This window comes from Ictalurus furcatus, chromosome 18 (assembly GCF_023375685.1).
Source record: "Ictalurus furcatus strain D&B chromosome 18, Billie_1.0, whole genome shotgun sequence".
Lineage (NCBI taxonomy): Eukaryota > Metazoa > Chordata > Actinopteri > Siluriformes > Ictaluridae > Ictalurus > Ictalurus furcatus.
In genome coordinates, this window is record NC_071272.1 from 20,454,067 (window position 1) to 20,475,493 (window position 21,427).

Here is a 21,427-nt window from a genome sequence, read left to right on the forward strand (position 1 = left end):
CGGGATTTTAATGCCCAAGGCCAGCCCATTTCTTTCCGTTGTGGAGGAACTGGGAGAAATGCTTTGACAGTTCAGTGGTAGCCACTCCGTCTACCGTCCATCTAAAAAACGATACATGTATCCATGTTCACGCATCGCATCAATACATCGGATCAGTAGTTATTTGTCGATACATCTCGATGGGTCGTTACACGCTGACCAGATCGAGCGAATAAATACAAGAAACAAGCTGCCTTAAAGCATCTCTACAAACTTCTCCTCTCATCAAGTATCACAATATCAACATCAGAGTGACAGGAACCAGAGGAACAGCTGTAGAGCAAATATAGGAATTATCACTTGCAGCTACACCATTACATCTGAATCACATAATCTCTAGATCATTCATTACAGCAGCATATAAATCTTACGATATGGCATTTATAATACATGGCAGCATGAGTTTTTTTTTATTCTAATGACATGTGGCTGCAGGGTCTGCCACGCCCTTAATCACAAAAAAACAGTCATGCCCGAGGGACATTTCTGAAAACCTGTGTAACCTTTCCTCTTAATTACTTAAACCTTATCCATTCACATGGCCCTGGGGAATTAACGTACTGGGTTTTGTGGGTTGAGTTGTTTTGTTGTTTTTTTTTTTTACAAGGAAATGAATGATCCCAAAAAAAAAAAAAAAAAGAAGTCATGATGTGAATGATTTATGCATGAAAACTACACACAGTTGCGAAAAGATTATAAAATGGCATCTGGATGACTTATAAATGCGACTGAGTCACTTGGGTTTCAAATATGCTTTCTGTCACAAAGAGTTGACTTCTACACCCTGACACACCCAACCTGCTGTCAGACAACTTTCCCAAAATTTCACAAACCTCTGCTCACCTGCGGTTAGCTGTATTTTTGCAGCAAAATACTGAGTCACTGGCTCCGTCTCTCCATGATTATTAGTTTGGGGGGGGGGGGGTTTGGGGACACACAATTGCACCATATGGTTAGACATTAACCACATGGTTAGACATGGTCAGAATTTAACCGGACTCGTTTAGCTTTGTTGCTTTTCCGCGTCGTAACGAACAGAAAACGACTACTGGAATGTTGCGTATTTAAATTTATTACAGAAAATTTTGCACTGGCTTGACAGCGAGTCCTGTTCACACTCGCACTAATCCAATTAAATCCATTAACGGGATTACAAGAGGGCATGTCGCTCAGTAAAAATGAGCGCTGTCCATAAACAGCCTCACACACAGGGAAAGAACTGCAGGGACCTTCTAACAATGCAGCACATCCTATCAGAAAATACTTCCTGCTCTAATAGCCATGTCTAATAGCCATGTACTTGTACTATACATGCGGCTATAATATAACCGCGGAGGAAGCTGTACCGTTACGGCTGGATTACAGAACTGTGTCTTATATTTTGGCTTGTGTGCTGTAAGCATAACTTTTATACAACGTTCTTACAATATATAATCGGCAGTCTTTTGAACACTTGCCCCATGGTCAAATCTTGACATTTTCTGCAACACAATAAAAGTTCTAGCATTTGAAAAACTGATTACCTCGAAAAGTAAAACGGGAGAAAACTGTATTTACGGATTTCATTCCGAATGCAGCTTGTTAGGAAGCTGGGGTCGGAGCGCAAGGTCAGCCATGATACAGCGCCCCCTGGAGCGGATAGGGGTAAAGCCCTTGCTCAAGGGCCCAACACTGGAGCTTGAACCCCCGACCTTCTGATCAGTAACCCAGAGCCTTAACAGTCCCTGACAAGCTGAACCAATTAAGCTTATGTCTGTTTCACTATGGCACGTAGCTATTCAACAACTTGATGGAAGCATGGCATTCACTGTGTGAGAAAATCACACTGGTTTAACACTACTTACACGACAGGATCGTCGCAGGAAAATCGCATAGGCAAGAATAAAAATGAAATAAAAACATCATTTTGGTGAAATGCCTTTATGCTTCTTAAAGATGACAGGATCAAAGTATCCTATATATGTAGTATATACAAAATATGCTGTAAACCTAACACCAGATACTGAAAGAAACGGTTCACATACTTTTGCAACTCACAGATATGCAGTATTGGATCATTCTCCCCCCAATAAATAAATGACCACGTGTAATTTTTTTGGCTCAATTGTTTAACTGGGTTCTCATTATCTACTTTTAGGACTTGGATGAAAATCGAATGATGTTTTAGGTCATATTTATGCATATTTATATATATATATATATATATATATAGAAACTCCTAAAGCACCACTGTAGGTTATCCGTTTCATACTCAGAACTGGAAACGGACATAATCTACTAGCTAAAACTGTACACATCTCATACTTGTGTAATCCACCTGTAACAGTGCATGCATCCTCAGTAGTTGCATTATAGTTGCACGTATAGTTTCTGCAGAACCACCACAAAAGCTGGAGACACTTAATATAAAGTGAAACAGTTGTCCATTCTTCACGAAAATAATTGCCATTCGGCGTTGTGCATGGTCTTGCTGGAAAAATGTCGGGTGTGAAATCCGTTCAGGACATACGGACATCGGGACTATGCAGTGAATTACGACCATGTATGTTATTTAAAACCGTTAACATTCAAAACATTCGGTGCTTTGTAGAAAAAGACCATCATGATGTAGCCATGTGTGCTTAGAAAAGTGCTATATAAACATGTGGTTCAAATAGTTTCTAGTCCTGGGCGTAGGACAACCAGCTAAAATTGGACGACCTGTGCACTTTGGACAGCTACGTTATAGCAGAGTACAGAGCATTTCCTTATGTTTTCTAAAGAAGATCACAGCACAGACGAAGAAAGAAATGGGAGTTAATGTTACTACCCTGAAGTTTGACTCAGTATGAGTGTGTTATATTGTCTGTACAATCCGTTATTAATTAAAGTATGACACATCATACTTATTATCCATTTACAGTTACATGTAATGCTTTGGAACATCCATGAAACGAGCTAGTTCCACGTTCTAACAGCTATAAACAGTTGGTCTTTCAGCAGTCTCTCTTTTTCTCGCGCTTTATTACTGAGAAATCGCAAAGTGTAAACTCCTCTATGTTCAAAAAACTAACAGTTACACCTATCTTTGACTTATTAGCTCTGACTGTAATGAAGCGCTGACACTAAACGCTAAAACGTCTCAACTGGCGTCCCTCGAATCCACATGAATGAGCTGTTACCATAGAAACAACCCATTAGAATAAGCACGTTAATGTAAACCTGCGATTTTCACAAACCAGCGACACACCACATCACAAATGCCCAATCTGCTCAAAGTCAAACCGGTTTGAAGTAGATAAACTTGCAGGTCGCTGACCCAGCGCGTGAGTTCAGGTCTGCTTTCAGGTTCTGAGACTCGTCTCTTATTTCTCTCACATCTCTAGCCAAGAAACAAGCGGCAACAAGTCGGGTGTCCAAGTTGGCGCCAACACAAAGACATCTTCTCTACACCCGATCCCTTCTTCTTCACCAAACACGTCTACATGGGTGTAGCTAAAACTCTGCGTATTCTCACCAATACCGATAGGACTGCCGCCATGATGACGGGTGTGTGAATAAGAAAACTCGGCAGCTAATAACGAGTTTCTGAAAGCCAACCGGAGAAATCTCAGAGGCCCGAGACTGAAGAAGTTTCAAAGAGAGAGGGGCTGAATTTGAGGAATGTAAAAGACAAAAATAAACCATCTCCCTAATAAGCGCCTTCGAGACCCGAGGGCAGGTTACACATTCAAAATAGGTTACGGTTTAGTTTAGCTCTACACAGAATTCTCTACTCTGATTGGTCAGAAGATATTGATCCACCTTTTGAAAATAGCAGCTCTAGCATTAGCAGTAGTATCAGCTACAAAGCACAGGTTTATATTAATACACACTGGATTTAAAAAGTGTATAATCATGGATATGCTGAAGTTTTCTGTAAGGAGACATTTATTTTACGTTTATGGAAGGAGTCTCCAGTGTCAACGCGTAGTAGTCAGGTCACTCTTCTCGGACCTCTCTCTCAACAGCAAGAAGCATCTGCCGAGAGAACTGTAGCTCACTGGAACTTTTTTTTTTTATCGCACACCATACATTGTAAACTCTAGAGACTGTTGTGTGTGAAAACCCCAAGAAAAACACTCAAACTAGCCCGTCTGGCATCGACAACCATGCCACGGTTTTGCCCGCTGAGACATTTTATTCCCCTGTTCTGATGTTTGGTGTGAATATTAACTGAAGCTCTTGACTGTATCTGCATGATTTAAATGCATTGTACCGCTGAACGATTAGCTATTGAATAACTGCATGCGTGTGAAGGTGTACAGACGTTCCTATTAAAGCGACCAGTGGTTGTAGTTTGAATAGAGAAAGTAAGGCTGGTTGGGGCCCTTTTAAATGTTCTCATGTTTCCCACTACAATGGCTTTTCCAGTCAAACATTTCCACTGTAATTTTTTCCAAACGAACCAGGTTGTTGATACTCGCATTACCCAGCAAAAAAATCTCCGCAAAGACCTCAAACATATTTAATAATGGATTGATTGTGCTTCTGGATCATGTGATGGGAAAGCCAAGGTTCTGCATTTCCTCTGGGTTTAGTCTGTAAGAACTGAGGAGCTCTGAGACAGAATCAACATGCATGTGGGCCAAAAACATCAGCCCCTAATATGGTGTGATGGAAAAACTGTGGCTGAAATCTGTTGTTCTGTCTAGTCCAAGAAAGTGTGCATATGGCAACAACAACAACAAAACACCCAGAGCTCGTATTTGACCAATAAACAGCATGTAATCATTAAAACTGACCAGTTTAATGAGGTAGAAGCACTGTGTTAACGTTTACATACATATAAAGACATCCTGACGGACTCGCAAATACAACTCTCATTAAAACACTTAAAAAATATTCTGATAACAGGACGTCTGGGTAAATTCGTCGGGGATATACAAAAGCCCAGCTCAGCATATGTATAGAACAGCTCTATAAAACTGGAACCGCAAAGGGATCAGGGATGTTGTAGTAAAATAAACGTTGAGTAGCTCTAGAGTGGCGCAACATAAAACAATGGGTCTATCCTCAAGAAATCGCAAGTTCGAATCTTTATCGATGCCGGGAGTCCAATAGAGCGTCATTGGCTGTGGGATAGATGGCATTCTGGTCTCTTCGGTCAGTTAATGTTCTCCTCAGCTGCTCTGTGACATAACGTGAGCATCAGATGGAAGAGATCTAGAAGCTTCACATGTCAGACATGTCTGGAAGAAAGCACATGCTAGACTTTACCCTCCCTGGTCTCATTTTAGGAGAGAGCTAGTAAGTGGGTAGGAGTTGGCAAAATAAAAAAAAAAAAAGGGGTGGGGCGCTGGTTGGTGAGTAAACCTTTAACTTCTGTGCTCATGTATATATTTACGAGAACTCAAGTATATTTATTTATTTATCCTAGACTAAGATTTACAATGATGTGGGCGGAGCTGCCGGTTATGCAAATGAGAAGCTAAGCAACACAACATTAAGAGAGGTCATGTACACAGTGGGGTCAAAAGCTTACGATCCATTTTAGATCAAAATCTTTCAGCGCATCGTCTGAACACGTGCTTCGATAAAGAAGATTCGGTATGAGGAAAATCTGACCTTTTGTACGACGCTCTTAACTCGATCAATAATCACACACTTGCTTACATTTATTTAAATAGGGACCTAGAACTAGTGTAAAATCCTGAATATGAAATATTCACGATATTTAATATAACGTTTACTTTCTTTGTTTGAAAAATTTCAAAACTCTAAAATCCTTCTGATTATTTCCCATTTTAAATTAAATGTAAAAAAAAAAAAAAAAAAAAAAAAATCAATGTGTTCTCAGGCTTTTTGACCCCACTGTATATTTAAAAAAAAGTACATAGTCCGTGTTTACGTGTGTATATTCATCACATGACGGTGGTAGATGATGAAAAGAACAACCACAAAAACAACAACATTTTCATCCGCCACAAAAACCACAGCAATGTGCACATTTACCCTGTTCTCTAGAAACTCCCAGCTTGCCATAAACTGCCCATGGAGCTGTTATGTAAATCTTCTGCTTGGGGTTTTAGATCAGAACCGGAAAGTTTTCCTCTCTGAGCTGAGTTGCTGGTGAATTACGCCACATCAAGCTCTCTCGATATTGATTTAGGACTGATCTTTGGTCTGTAGCCTTTTAAGGCATCACGGTTTTGTTCCACAAGTTTGAGTGACACGCCAAATAGAGCATTCTGCGGAGAACGGCACGGTGTGAAACGACTGGAAGAGCTATAACCACAGACGTGAACTAATCCACTGCGGCGGCTTAAACAGGGCAACCGAAGGCTACGAGGAAGAGAAATCCGACAGAAGCGTGACGTCTGCATGTCACCTCACAGTAACTCTGCATGAGGAACATGAACAACATGGCTGTCATGTGACATGCAGTCTTTGCTTCACGAGCGCACTTGGCAGAAATCAGGACCATTTTTTGCATCTCGGTTACCATGGCAATCCTCGCATCTTTGGCTCGACAGAACAGTGCTGGTTTATTTATGTTTCTAGGCGGGGCTGGAAACCCACCGAGGCATCCCTGTCCTGTCACTAGCACCCACCTCGTGTGCTTTTGTTTAGGCTCCATCATCTCAGTGCTGTCCACTCAGACATGTCACGTTTACCTGACAATAAATCCATCATTACCTCACATGGTAACGGCGCCGTTATGCCTGCCTGTCTTTATGCGAGTTCGTATAGATAACGTTTGAGAGCTAGTGTTATCTTTTCAAAGCCAAGGCCTTCGTTCATTAACCAGAACTTGATTTGATTAAGCTCTTATGCTCCATTACATCTTATCCAGAAGATAAATCTAAACACTTCCAAATTCTATAGCTTTTTTGAGTTTTAGAGATTAGTTTTTCGATGACCACCCAGAGGAGTCGTATTAATAAATGGTCACAAAGCAAACAATAGTCCACTCACCTGGAAAGGAATGTGGGTTGGGTGACCCTCGCTTCAGGCACTTGGAACACAGGATATGTACAGAATAATGGAGACCAGGCCATTCCTGCAGAAGAACATTCAGCTCCTCTACAAGTGGGGTAATTGCCTGCCAAGCTGTCCAGATATTTGGCAAAGATGCATGACTAGAAATGGCAAGAGTCTCCGGGTGCAGTCTGTTTCGAGACGGCCGGTAGTTCACCATCACAGGCACTTTACCCCGGTAGGCAAAGATGTAATCCTTTCCGTCGGTGCGTTGCACCACGTGGCTGTTGATTTGCACGCTGAACCGTGCAAAAAGTCCAGGAGGAATGAGAAACGGAAAGCTATACTCGATCTGCAAGTGTTCCACCGAGAAGAACTGACCAGGAGCTGATGAGCCACCGTTGTGCCAGGGTTCAGTGCTGGGCTCCTCACTGCTGACCAGACTTGGGAACTTGTAAACTACAGGCGCACCGTTTAGCGGTCTGCTCCGAGGTTTGTTGATGCAATAGCAAACCCCCATCTTTTCAAGCAGCTCCATGATAAGGTGCAAGTCCTGCTGTGTCTGCACAAGAGGTTTGAGGAGCTGGCGGATGACGTTGGAAGGCAGCAGACCATGCAGCAGAAAACTTTCCACGTGGTGCTGGATTTGGGACGGAGCGACGTTCTTGTCAGTGTCTCTCTCGGAATTTAATTTTTCCAGCATGGCAGTACGGTCCTTCTGAAAGAAGACGTTCAAGACGGCGATGAACCGGGGCAGATTATGGAAGACGAATTCTTTTAGTGTTTTGCTGTCCTCGAAGTACAGCAGTTTCCCGCTCTCGTGTAGGTAGGACAGCGCGCTTTGCAGACGGTCTTCCGTCAGTCCCGCTTGCAGGCCCAGGCGAGCAGAGTCCCACCACGACAGCCACAGGTCCTGCGGCTTGAAATGGAGCTCCTCCAGCATCTGCCACGATTTCGGCAGCACTCTGTGAAGGTTAGGAAAGATATCGCGGTGATCGGCGACGGACATGAGTTTCTCCTTTAACCGCTGGATATTTCGCATCTCCACGCAACTCACACAAAACACCGGAGACAGGATCTGCAGTCGGTTGTTCAGCATGTACTGCAGCTGGGCTTTTTTACGTCTCAGGTTCCTGTCCGAGACTCCGTAAAAAAGTACATGTGGGCTTGACGACCTGACGTCATAATCCTGTTCCAAGGCTTCGTCCACCTGCTTAGCAAGTGTCCGCAGACTCTCCGTGTCTCTCTTCTCCTGCAGAGAGATCTGTCTGTGGATATCCAAGCACTTTTCCTCCAATTCTGCCTCAGCACAGAGGTCAATGTGTGTTCCCACTATACACACCACTGCATGGGGCACCTTAGCGCCGAGCAGGTGGAGGAAATATCCTACGCTGGAGTAGAAAGTCTTACACGTGTACGACTTTAAATTCACTACCACTACGTACAGAGCGCATGGCGAGAGGAAAAACGGTTTAATGAGTTCGTAATTCTGCTTCCCTGATAGATCATACACGATGAAGGTAAGACTGCGGTGAGCATCCGCTACCCAGTTCGTCACGTCGATCCCTCTACCACCGGTTATCGTCTTAGCGTCTAACGGTTTGCTTACAATGCACTGCCTGAGCTTAGTTTTCCCTGCATTTGTCTGGCCCATCAAAACAAGTTTGAGTCTCGGTTTCACAGCAGTCTGGGCGTGGGCGAGCTCCTTCTGATAGGCAGCGATATACGGGATGCCCTTCATGCACACCTCATACGGAGGTTGTATGAGAGGATTGTCCTTAACTTTCCAAATGTTAACTTTGGCGAGCTTTCCGAAATTGTCTGGCAGGATGGCAATTTGGTTGCCCTGTAAAACCAGCTCCTCCAGTTTTTCCAGCTCCACTATGGAGTCTGGGAGAAACGTTATTCTATTGTTGTCCAACCACAAATTGGCGAGATTAGACAGCCGGCCCACTTCGTGTGGGAGGAAAGACAACCGATTTCTGCTCAAATACAGCTCCTCCAAACTAGCGATTGTGAGAATGACCTGAGGAAAATCTTCAAAGGAGTTGGACGACAGATTGAGCATTTTCAGCGTTTGCATTTTTCCGAACGACCGTGGCAGCGCCGCAAGGGAATTGTTATCGAGCATCAAGCTTTCCAGGTTCTGCAGATCGCAGAAGGTCTCAGGTAAACATGAGATATGCGTGGAGCTGAGCCACAAAATTTTGAGAGTCTGCAGCATCGTGATATTGCCTGGCAGGCCCTCTAGTTTATTCCCTGAGCAATCGAGTTCCTCCAGATCGCTGAGGGCGAGAAGCTCCGGTGGGAAGTTTTCGAGCTTGTTATGGTCAACGTCCAGCGTCCTGAGCTTCTTGAGCTGCGTGAAGGACCTGGGGAAATCACGGAGCTCGTTGAAGCTCACGTCGACCTCCTCCAGGGCCTGCAACGTCCCTATTTGGGACGGCAGGTACCGGATCTTGTTGTGGCTCACACCGAGCTTTTTCAGCCTCTTCAAATGCTCGATGTCCTCCGAGAGATGGCTGAGGCAGTTGTGACTAAGATCCAGCTCAGTCAAGTGACTCAGCTGGAATATTGGAGAGGGCACATGGGTGAACTTGTTCCTGCGCAGGATGAGGATGCGAAGCTTGGTCAGAGTGGATCCCAGACCCTCAGGAAGCTCTTGGAGAGAATTATTGCCCAGGTTGAGGACTTCGATCTCCTTGATGTCGTCGGGGAAGATGATTTTCTGGTTGTTATTGGTGCTCAGAGTGAGCTGGCGCAGGTTGCTCCTCAGTTTCCTGGAGCGTAATGCTGCGTCTCGCCATATCCTGGCCGTCCTCAGATTAGTCTCATTCTCAGCCATTGCGTTGCCTTCAAATCACGTTACAATTTGACCCCGGCAGCATGGCGGCCCTTTTGTTTACCCTTCTCTGTCCAGCACTCCACACGTTCAGAAGCACAGCTGTAAGGTTTGCTCCACCTGGGGACAAAAACCGTTCAGTCGCTCCCGAACGCCTCGGCGGTGTTTCCCACATCCTCTTTATCTGCGCCATCGGAAAACACCAACAATTAAACCTGATGCTGAGATGTTTGTTGTTTCAGTCCGGACTGTTCTCCTGGCAGCGCCAGCGGCTTCCCCGGAACCGCAGCATCAACACGGATCCAAACAGAAAGCAAGCGGATTAAAAATAACAGCACTACGGCGTGCTCGCTCCGCTCCAGTCCTCTCCTCTCCCTCTTCTCCACTCCCTCCTCACGTCTCCGCCCGCAATCCGCAGGGCTTGGAAAGCAGGGTTGCCAGATTGTATTTTTTTACATCCCGACTGTGGATCAGTGATGAAAGCAGTTATTGATGTTTTAACATATTCAGTGAAAATTAATTTACTGGAAAACAATTAACTGAAAAAGTGACTTAGGTGTAGGATTTATTTTAACAATCTGCCTACTTCATTTGGAAGAAAAAACAACAAGTTTTCATGTAAATAGCCTACATCCCTTCTGTATGTTTATATATCACTTATAATGACTGATTTTAAAAATAATAATAATAATAATAATAATAATAATAATAATAAACAAAATCTACAATTTTTTTCACTTTAGGTTTTAAGTAATTTTTACGTTTATTTTATTCTAATTATTGTACTCATTTTAATTTTACAAATTTTGTTATTTATTTGACATTGTTTATTATTCTGCTATATTATTTTTGACTACGCTTTTATGTTTCTTTATTTTTTGCTTTCACGTCACGATGTAAATCACTTTGAGCTGCTTTATAATAACGGAGTTGCTTTATAAAGAATATTTATTATTATAATTGTCATTATTATTATTATTAATAATAATAATAATAATAATAATAAAAACCAGTACAAATTCTATGAGGGTTTCTATTGGGGTTTTCTTTTCAGCAGGGTACTCCTCCTTTGACATGTGACTGTACTTTAAAACCCCACTTTAGTAAAAAAAATAATAATAATAATAATAATTAATTAATTAATAAATAGAGAGTAACCCATATTTCAGTCAGTAATGCCAGTGGGATTTCTAATGTTATTTCTGACTGTGCTTATATGACCTGTTTATATTCTGCTTTTCAAAAATGTTGAATATTGTAGCTTTAAGTAGCTCACATTATATTTGAACTGTCGTTCAGTATTAAAAAAACAATTAAATAAACTACTACTACTAATAATAACAATAATAAATAATAATTCTTACAAGCTTCTTAGAGGGTCAGTTTTAACAATCTGGCAACCGTGCTGGCAAACAGCGCAATGGCAACGAACGTCACGTGCTCAGCTTCCCCGAGTAACGTGACGTCATCGTTGATCACACTGGAAATGTGTACTTTATTGCTTTATTGTACTATATTATATAAATAATAATAACAATTATTATTATTCTGATCGACAGTTCAAATATAATGTGAGCTACTTAAAGCTACAATATTCAGCATTTTTGAAAAGCAGAATATAAACAGTTCCTATAAGCACAGTCAGAAATACCATTAGAAACCCCACATGGCATTACTGACTGGAATACAGGTTACTCTCAAAAATATTTTTTATTAAATTGGGGTTTTAAGGTACAGTCACATGTCACCCTGCTGAAAAACAACAATAGAACCCCTCAGGGAATTTGTAATGGATTTAATGGTTATATTGAGAATTGTTTTGGTTTTAATGGAAACTGTAATGGTCTCCATGGGTCTCTACTGGTAATTTGTTGCCTTCTACTGGTGACATGTTATGGCTAGTGGATACCATTAAGGACCAATAATGGTAATAGTTTTAATGTTTAGCTGATGGTTATTTGTAGTGGAAACCATTAGAATTTCTGTGATGGTTTCTATTGTTTTCATGTTTTCAACATGGTACCTTTTAAAAGTTGTATATATTTAGTTTGATGAACATATAGTTAGAGCTTACAGGACCATTATTGTATATGTATGGAACTGAAATTGTACCTACATTCCACCTACAGTCATTTTTTCCTGACAGAGTACAGCATGTAGGCTGGCTTTGGGTTTTTGTTCTCAGTTCCCAGCTAAAATAGATACGTACCAAAGCAGGTTGACAGGAATCTGGATGTAGGTTTAGATCTGCAATGAGCAAGCCAGAGGTGACAGTGGGGGGGAGGGGGGGGGGGGGAATCTCCATGAGGAAGAAACCTTAAGAGGAACCAGAAACAAAAGGGAACACATCCTCTTCTGGGCGACATCAGACGGTGCAGTTATAAATGATTACAGTACACAGGTGTTGAAGAGTAAAGACAAGAAGTGCTAAGTGAATGGGATGAAACGTAGCTCAGTGTGAGCAGATCCGGGACTAGCACAGGACCATCCATTCCAGTGCTGAGAGAGCTAGACAAGAAAATATGATGAAAAATATGAACATTATCGAATACGATGTATAAAGTTCTCTCATGTCTGCAGCTGAAGCTGTGATGTGAGAAAAGTTTATTTGACCTCTGCTCTAAGCTGTGCACCACCTAACTGTCAGCTCTCTGAAGGAGAACTTCTTCGGTGCAGCAGGCTCCATCTAGAGGCTACGAGTGGACATGAATTTAAAAAAAATTACAGAATTGAATAAGCAGTTTATATTATCCTAGTCATCCATTATTATTATTATTATTATTATCATCAAAGTAAAAAGAATAAGACAGATCTTATCACATTATATGCTTCCTAGTGTAAATGGTGTTTCCTAACAAATTAATGTCAATTTAGCATGTGTCATGATGATGCACAAAACTACAAGAAGGACAATAGTTTAAATTAAATGACCAGCTAACACTACCCATAATGGCTGAACTACAGTTTGCTTTTTTATGTTTAACCTTTACACCAGAGTTGCAAAGCTAACATGTAGTAACGTCTAGCTGCCAGTTTACAAACTGAACATCTAAAATCATCACACACACACACACACACACGTTGTTTTGGTTTGGAAGAGGTTTGGCTCAGTAACACCCTTCCTACACGTCAGTTTAATCAGACGCATCCGAATTCCATATTACGATTTACTGTTGAAATGTGAACGTTATTTTCATGCAAATACTGTGACTTCTAATATACAAGAGTTATAAAAATGGAACTTCGGGCCACACCCACTATTTGAATATGATGCGACTCTAAAGTCGCACAAAGTGTTTTTATCTCTGTGACTCTGCCTTTTGCCCGCGTTTATAGCCATCAGTGTGTCATAAAGAGTCCGAAACCACATCAGCAAGTCTGTTCGAGATGCTGAACAACTCCACAAAATCATCCACATGCAGTCTGCACAACGCTAATCTGGAGACTATAAGATTCCATGAGTTGGTAGCTATATTAGATTTGTTTCTTCAGTGCAAAACTTATATATATATATATATATATAAATAAAAGCAAACTTCAGACTTCATGTTTTAACTATAAAAGTTTAGACATACAAATTCTTTATTTTTCCCCCACATTTTTAGAATATTAATAAAGTCTGGATTGGCACCCTGTCCAGGGTGTACCCCGCCTTGGTTCCGATGCTCCCTGGGATAGGCTCCTGGTTCCCCCGTGACCCTGAAAAGGATAAAGCGGTACAGAAGATGGATGGATGGATGGATGGAATAAAGTCTGGAAAACTCTGGAGTAACACAAATGAATTATGGGAATTATGTTGTGCTAAAAAAAAATCCAAAATAAATCAAAATAATTTAGTATTTTAGCATCTTCGAAGTAGACGCCCTTTTCGCCTAGAATTTCCAGAAATGTATTCTGGGTGTTTTCTCGACCGATTCCTTGAGGAATTTCCCTGAGATGCTTTTTAAACAGTATTAAAGGAGTTCCCACCGACGCCGGACGCTTATCGGCTGCTTTTCCGAATATCTCGCTCCGAGTCGTCCGTTTAAAAAAAGATTTTTTGTAAATAAAATGTTAGTTTTCTAAAAAAAAAAGAAATGAATACGTCGGCACGATGATATTTTTGTCTACGACACCGATTTCACACATTTAATCCCACACCTTCAGGTCAAAAGGCTTTTAAGCTCATGAGAAACATTTCAGTCGAGTGTCCACAAACTTTTGACCGGTAATGTATCTTCAAGAACGATTCAAGACAGAGCTTAAAACTGGAATGGCACTTTATTGTTACGTTAAAAAAATACGGGTGCAGACTCAGGATGATTGCTGCTAAAGAGTAAAGAATGAATGTGGAGATGTAAAATCCAAAATAAAGACTTCTTTGTGAAATGTGTTTGTGAGAAATGATGCATAGTATAAAAACACAGACAGGAGATTTGGTCCGGTCGTTATTATTAATCTTACGAACTGGCAGTAAACAAAGCACGCTTTTTGTCAAATCAAATTACTCACACTCATTTCCACTCCTGCTCACTTACTGCCTGCTTACCAAATACTCTACTGAATTAGTCTCTGCTTTTGGGGTACTGAGGAGGCGGAGCTACTTCCAACACCACCGTGCTGGACACGTTCTGCAGCTCGCCTTCGTACAGACGCTCGTTCGCACGCAGCCGACAGCCGTCCTTCAGCATGCGGATGGCGACGCGGGCGATGTTGCGTGAGTCGTCCAGGCCGCAGTGCGGTCGGCCCTCGTACCGCATGCCGAGATTCTCCAACATGCAGTTCAGCCTCGTCTGGGTCCGAGCCACCTAAATAACCCGATACGAGACCCTCACTGTTGTGATATTAACTGAAGAACCCCAACAACACGTTTTTGTTTTCCTCTTGGGATTTAAAATTCTGACAGCTCGTTTACACGAAGTCGTTTCATAAGAACACGTCAGAAGACTCGTCAATTAAAACGTGCGCAATTCGCTCGCGCGAGTATAAATATCAGATAGTACCTTATAATAGTTTCCATAAGACTTTCTGATGTTGATCCAATTTCTTGCAAACTGAGGATATCGGAGTCGACTCAGTCGGCATTGCGTGTGAAGGAATTTACTCATATCCCAAGATCTGTGGAAGGAAAACAAATGACTTTCATTCAGATATAATGACATAATGGTCAAAATCGGTAGCATCGGTGATGGCCGTGGACTTCTCAGAGCCCAAACCTTCTGCCTGCATCATACACACCATCTCAACTACAACAACAGATATGAATTTGTCTTTTTTTCACACCTCTCTCTCTCTCCCTCTCTCTCTCTCTCTCTCATCACAGTCTGCTGTGGTGTAGTGAAAACGCCAGATCTGAATGTGGCAGAGTTGATGCTGTGAAAGCGGAACCGAAGTGCTCCTTCTCAAAACTGCTAAAGCACATATGAAGTGACACCAAAAGTTACTTCTGCAACTCTATGTTTATCGTCTCAGACAGAAAGAAAGAAAGAAAGAAAGTCTACGACGGGTTTAGACGAACAACAAGCCAAGACACTGAGACTGATCTGATATATACACCGTAGTTCCAATAACTCTAGCTTATTTACATTTGGGGAGCGTCTGTAGTGTAAGCCTCGTACCCCTTCCACTCACTGACTAAAACGTGATCGGAGCAGAATGAGGTGTGATTTATAAATAACAGTTCTAGGTGTTCACCTGCTGTTTGACTTCAGTACCGTAACCTTACACCTTTGTGTTTTCTGTTCTGTCTGACATCATGATGCATTTAAGCCAAAATACATCGGACTGTGGTGGAAATAAATATGCTGTTCAACGTGTTTATCGTACAACGCCAGTTCCAAAAAAAGTCGGGACGCTGTGTAAAATGTAAATAAAAACAGGGATTGGTGGATTAGTGCCTATGGAATGGACCGCTAGCGTGCACATCTGGAAAAGCACCATCAGTGCTGAAAGGTATACAGTACACAGGTTTTAAAGCAACGTACGCCTCCGATCAAGTTTCCATCCCATATCTTTACTTCTGACAGACTCCGCCTTTCTAAGATACTCTTTTTTATACCCAATCACATTACTGACATGTTGCCAATGAACCTAGTCGCAAAATGTTCCTCCAGCTATTTCTTTTCAGTACCGCGTACCATCCCAGCCTTTTATTGTCCCCGTCCCAACTTTTTTGAGACGTACTGCGGCCATCAAATTCAAAATTCCCCTTTAAACGATACACTTGCTCAGTTTTGATATGTTTTCTATGTTCTACGGTGAATAACATGTGGGTTTATGAGATTTAAAGGCAAGTCGTCGCATTGTGTTTTTGTTTACATTTTACACAGCGTCCCAACTTTTGTGGAATCGGGGTTGTATTAGATAGACTCTGATACAGGGATACATATGGGCACACGTGTTATACGTGATAAAGGAGCATGTAGTTTAGGCCACGTGGCCGGAAAAGTCATGCGTTTGAGTGAATCTACAAAATCAACGGAGCGGAGGAAATATTATTATACTGCCTACGTGCTGCGTTTACATACAGTTGAGGTCATAAATTTACATAAATATACTTTACAGAATCAGCAAAATCATCTTTTTTTAAATTAGTAGTAGTAGTGGAGAAACTAATACATAATACATGATACACAATACTAATACAAAGAGATATACTTGAATATTTGAGACTTACGTCCGCCTTACAAAATGTAAACCTTTGCTTAGTTAAGCAATAAAAGAAACATATAGGTATTATCATTATTATTATTATTATTATTATTATTATTATTATTATTATTATCACAATGTGGAAAGAACCAGCAGTTAAGAGTGTACCGTTATTGATCGACCTCTGTCTGTGAAACGAATTCCAATAACAAACAGCGCAAGGTTGTGTCTTTACCCGTCTGTTAGCAGAGTGTATTTGTACTTGGTGCCCAGCTCTTTCTCCTGCAGCCAGTCCACCACTCGGCGAAGAACGCGAGGGAACGGATCCGCCTCGTCCACCATTTTCTGGAGTAGAAATAAAAACAGGCGTGCGTCGGGAATCTAGTGCGGGGTTTTAGTACCGTGCCGTGCCGTGCTGAGCAAGTGCTGGATTTCCCACTCACGTACCTGTGTTATTCCCGTTAGCTCCACGCAGAAATCCGAGAGCTTCGGGTTCAACTGGGGCTTCACGTATTCCTGAAACGAATCGACCTGCAAGCCGACGGAAAACGCAACGTCAAAATATGCTCCGTATAATGAGTCTTTATCGATCACATAGACGTATGTACAGTGAAAGTGTTTTCTTCGCATACCCCAGCTTGTTAGGAGGTTGGGGTCAGAGCGCAGGGTCTGCCATGATATACAGTAGCGCCCCCTGGAGTAGAGAGGGTTAAGCGCCTTGCTCAAGTGCCCAACAGTGGCAGCTTGGCCGTGCTGGGGCTTGAACCCCCGACCTTCCGATCAGTAACCCAGAGCCTTAACTGCCAAGCCACCACTGCCCCCCGACCTGTTATACCAGTTACCCAAGTGCAGCAGTTTGTGTTTCCAACGTGTGCTAGTCCTATAAATAGTGTTATTATGATGTTTATGTAATAACATAAATATACAGGGAAACATTCAAGTCACAGCTGAATTTTTGGGAATGTACACTACCGGTCAAAAGTTTCAGACACACGGATGACACATGGAACTATGGGAATTATGTTGTGATAAAAAAAATCCAAAATAAACGACGCCCTTTTTGTCTAGAGTTTCCAGAAATGTATTCTTGGCGTTTTCTCGACCGATTTCTTGAGGAATTCCCCTGAGATGCTTTTTAAACAGTATTAAAGGAGTTCCCACCTACGCCGGACGCTTATCGGCTGCTTCTCCGAATATCTCGCTCCGAGTCGTCCGTTTAACAAAAGATTTTTTTGTAAATAAAATGTTGGTTTTCTAATGAAAGAAAAGAATACATCGGCACGATTATATTTTTATCTACGAAACCGATTTCACACATTTAATCGTACACCTTCAGATCAAATGGTTTAAGATTATGAGAAACATTTCAGTCGAGCGTCCACAAACTTTTGACCGGTGGTGTATATATATATATTTTGCAGCCTGACTTTTCTGTGTATTATCAGCATCTATTAATTATACTTGTCAAATGTCTTACTGTTATTCCACAGAGTTTTACATCGTCCCTCACCAACTCACAATCTCCAAAGTGTGCATGTCGATGAGGACCATGGGGAACTCGATGATTTCGTGGATAAAGTTTCGCGGGTTATTCTCTTCACACGTCGCCTCGAAGTCCACCACGCAGATGTAGTCGTAATACGAGCCGTCGGAGCCGGCCGTCGCCGACTGCTTCAGCTTCTGCTTCTTATAGTAGTTCTTAAGACGCTTCTTCAGCACGTCTTTCACACCTCTAACAAAACCCACACACAAACACGTACACGCATTTAAAGCCGTGTGATGTTTCACGCAAAGGAATAAAACGTTCTGTGTTCAGCGGTTTTAGGAAAATAATCAAAGTCAGGGCGGTTTAATGAAGCGAAGTGGAGTTATTGTAAACGATTTTCCCACAACACCACGTCCAGAAGTGTTTTATTCCTCATTCTTTCGCACATTACACGTTTTTAATCCGCTTATGTGGAGCGTCTACTACACAAGTCCCTGTGGATCAGCTGTTACTATAGTAGCGATAACGTATTAGAACGAGCGCACTGATATAAACCTGTGACATGCAGTTGCACTACGGATCGGACCCGCTGTTAATGAACATCTTACGATTGATCAGAATCCAGAATTCAACAGCGCTGTGGGACAAGTTTTCGTACACGTTTTTCAGTAGGTGTATGATTTAGAGATCGACCGATAATCGGTTTTACCGATATTTAAGCACGTTTCCACAATCGGATGTCGGTTTTGTAATATCGGATCTGCCGATAAATGGCCCCATCTTGTGGCCGTTTTGAGAATTGCGCGCAGGACCGATATTGCAGCACTGTATCTGGTTTTTTGCATGTTTTTTTTTTTGTTTGTTTATTTGTTAGAATTATTTTTGTGCTTTATTTGTTTACCTCATCGAAGCTCTTATTTAGTAACAGCGCACTTTAGTTTTTATTTTTTTGCACTCTTTCAGACCCCTCTATTTATCGGTGTATACATAAGAGTTGTTTTCTTCTGAATGCAAGGTAAAGTAAAATTTAGAAAATTGTTATAAATAAAACAGTTTGTTCAGTTCAGTGGTGGTGTTATCATTGTGTCAAAAACAGAAGCAAAACAATAAATAAATAAATATCAGTTATCGGGCACATAAACATGCAAATAATCCGTATCGGTCAATCTCTAGTATGATTACTGACTGAATTAATGCTGTGCAGAATTCAGTGCATGCATTGTCCCTATATAACCTGTCCACGAATGGACGGAGACCTAAAAACGTACTTAATCCACTTTACCACTGGATTCAATCGTGTTAAAATACTGATCCTACCTGGTGTCCAGCTTGAGCTCAGCACATTTAGCACGCAGTTCATCTCTGTTCATGCGGTTAATGGTGCCGTTGGCCAGAGACAGCTCTTTATACACCGGATCACTGAAATCCGCAGGTGCCGTTTCTTTACACGAGCCGTTTTCCTGTTCGGACTAAACGGAGGCAAAAAGAAGCATTACAGTCAGCTATGCAAGAAGTCTAGTCACATGCATGCTTTATTTTTATTCCCACAATTTAGAATAATAATAAAGTTATCAAAACTCTTGAATAACACTAAATGAACTATGGGAATTATGCTGTGATAAAAAAAAATCCAAAATAAATCAAAATTATTTAGTATTTTAGCATCTTCAAAGTAGACGCGCTTTTTGCCTAAAATTTCCAGAAATGTATTCTTGGCATTTTCTCGACCGATTTTCTGAGGAATTCCCCTGAGATGCTTTTTAAACAGTATTAAAGGAGTTCCCTCCTACGCCGGACACTTATCGGCTGCTTTTTTAAAAATATTTCGCTACCTGGGAGTTAGTACAGATGTGAGTTTGACATCTGGGAGTTAGTACAGATGTGATTTTAACATCTGCGAGTTAGTAGAGATGTGATATTAACATCTGGGAGTTAGTACAGATGTGCATTTAACATCTGGGAGTTAGTACAGATGTGAGTTTGACATCTGGGAGTTAGTACAGATGTGATTTTGACATCTGGAGTTAGTACAGATGTGCGTTTAACATCTGGGAGTTAGTACAGATGTGAGTTTGACATCTGGGAGTTAGTACAGATGTGCGTTTAACATCTGGGAGTTAGTACAGATGTGAGTTTGACATCTGGGAGTTAGTACAGATGTGATTTTAACATCTGGGAGTTAGTACAGGTGTGATTTTAACATCTGGGAGTTAGTACAGATGTGATTTTAAGATCTGGGAGTTAGTACAAATGTGATTTTAACATCTGGGAGTTAGTACAGATGTGAGTTTGACATCTGGGAGTTAGTACAGATGTGATTATAACATCTGGGAGTTAGTACAGGTGTGATTTTAACATCTGCGACAGTACAGATGTGATTTTAACAACTGGGAGTTAGTACAGATGTGATTTTAACATCTGCGAGTTAGTACAGATGTGATTTTAACATCTGCGAGTTAGTACAGATGTGATTTTAACAACTGGAGTTAGTACAGATGTGATTTTAACATCTGCGCGTTAGTACAGATGTGATTTTATCATCTGGGAGTTAGCACAGATGTGATTTTGACCTCTGGGAGTTAGTACAAATGTGTCAGGAAGAATGTAGGTATAAAGGTTATTAGAGAACATTCATCATCTGCAGAAAGATTCATGTAAACTTTGAAAAAGAACAGATTTGAACAGGTCCTCACTTTAGACTCGCCGCTGTTCCTCTGCTCGGTCCCACATTCCGTCATTTCGGATTTAAAAAGGACTTTTTTACTCTGTTCCTCCATTACAGCTTTACTTCTTCAGCGCGCCGCCATGGCTCCGTTTCGCGCCTTCTCCTGACAACACACGTTATAACACCCTGCATATCACTCTTTATAACACATACACATGGAATTCAACATTAACATAACTTTATTTCTTTATTTCTGCTGTCACTGTACCTGAATAAAAATAACTGGAAAGCAGGAGAGAGCAAAAAGACGCCAAACCTTCTGACAGAGAGCTCGCGGTAGAGGAGACATTCATAACCGGAAGTGCTGTTTTTATTTTCAAAATATAAGTCCTAAATAACGTTTAACACAAGGTAGAGTAATAATACTAATAATACTAATACTAATAATTGTTGTTGTTATTATTATTATTATTACTATTAGTAGTCGTCGTCGTAGTAAAGAATCTGAATATAATTTTGAATGCTTAACAATGTTTTCAATATGTATGCAGTGAATGCAAATGTCCAAAGTGTCCGTAGTGTATGAATGTGTATGTGATGCGATGTATTGGCACCCTGTAGGATAAGCCGGATGGATGGATGGATGGATAAAAAAATATAATAAAATAAATAGATGCCTTGCTTGAGGGGAGCCATTACTAACCAGAAGTGGTTTCTTTTCGGGGAAAAAGGCTACAGTAGATTGCAAAAATAATAATATAGAGACAACAACAACAACAATAATAATAATAATAATAATAATAATAATTGTGGCACGGTGGCTTAA

General features: G+C 41.2%; 2 protein-coding genes across 4 annotated transcripts in view; both read right to left on the reverse strand.

The window, feature by feature from the left end:
* mfhas1 (multifunctional ROCO family signaling regulator 1) overlaps nt 1–10,433 on the reverse strand; it is a 32,767-nt gene extending 22,334 nt beyond the window's left edge. For 2 of the 3 annotated variants that reach the window (XM_053648136.1, XM_053648135.1), the window contains exon 1: nt 6,976–10,229. In XM_053648136.1, coding sequence (XP_053504111.1) covers nt 6,976–9,823 — 2,848 coding nt within the window. In that variant the 5' untranslated portion in view covers nt 9,824–10,229. Of the gene's footprint in view, nt 1–5,237; nt 5,250–6,012 lie in introns of those variants that run through there. The other variant, XM_053648138.1, reaches the window with a different exon arrangement.
* A 2,978-nt stretch (nt 10,434–13,411) lies between these two features.
* Nucleotides 13,412–20,974, reverse strand: eri1 (exoribonuclease 1). The gene is made up of 8 exons (XM_053649516.1): nt 20,870–20,974; nt 20,630–20,764; nt 19,254–19,405; nt 17,969–18,182; nt 16,898–16,981; nt 16,686–16,795; nt 14,803–14,917; nt 13,412–14,607 (listed from the first exon to the last, which is right to left on the reverse strand). The coding sequence occupies exons 2-8, from the start codon at nt 20,711–20,713 to the stop codon at nt 14,365–14,367; spliced, it is 1,002 nt and encodes a 333-aa protein (XP_053505491.1). The 5' UTR covers nt 20,714–20,764; nt 20,870–20,974; the 3' UTR covers nt 13,412–14,364.
* Between the last annotated feature and the right edge of the window lie 453 nt (nt 20,975–21,427).

Coding starts and splice junctions, on each gene's coding strand:
- eri1 (XM_053649516.1), bottom strand. CDS start 20,713: ATGGAGGAACAGAGTAAAAAAGTCCTTTTTAAATCCGAAATGACGGAA. Junction 18,183..19,253: donor GAGCTCAAGCTGGACACCAG/GTAGGATCAGTA, acceptor GGGTTTTGTTAG/AGGTGTGAAAGACGTGCTGA. Junction 14,918..16,685: donor TACACTCTGCTAACAGACGG/GTAAAGACACAA, acceptor TTCCTTCCACAG/ATCTTGGGATATGAGTAAAT.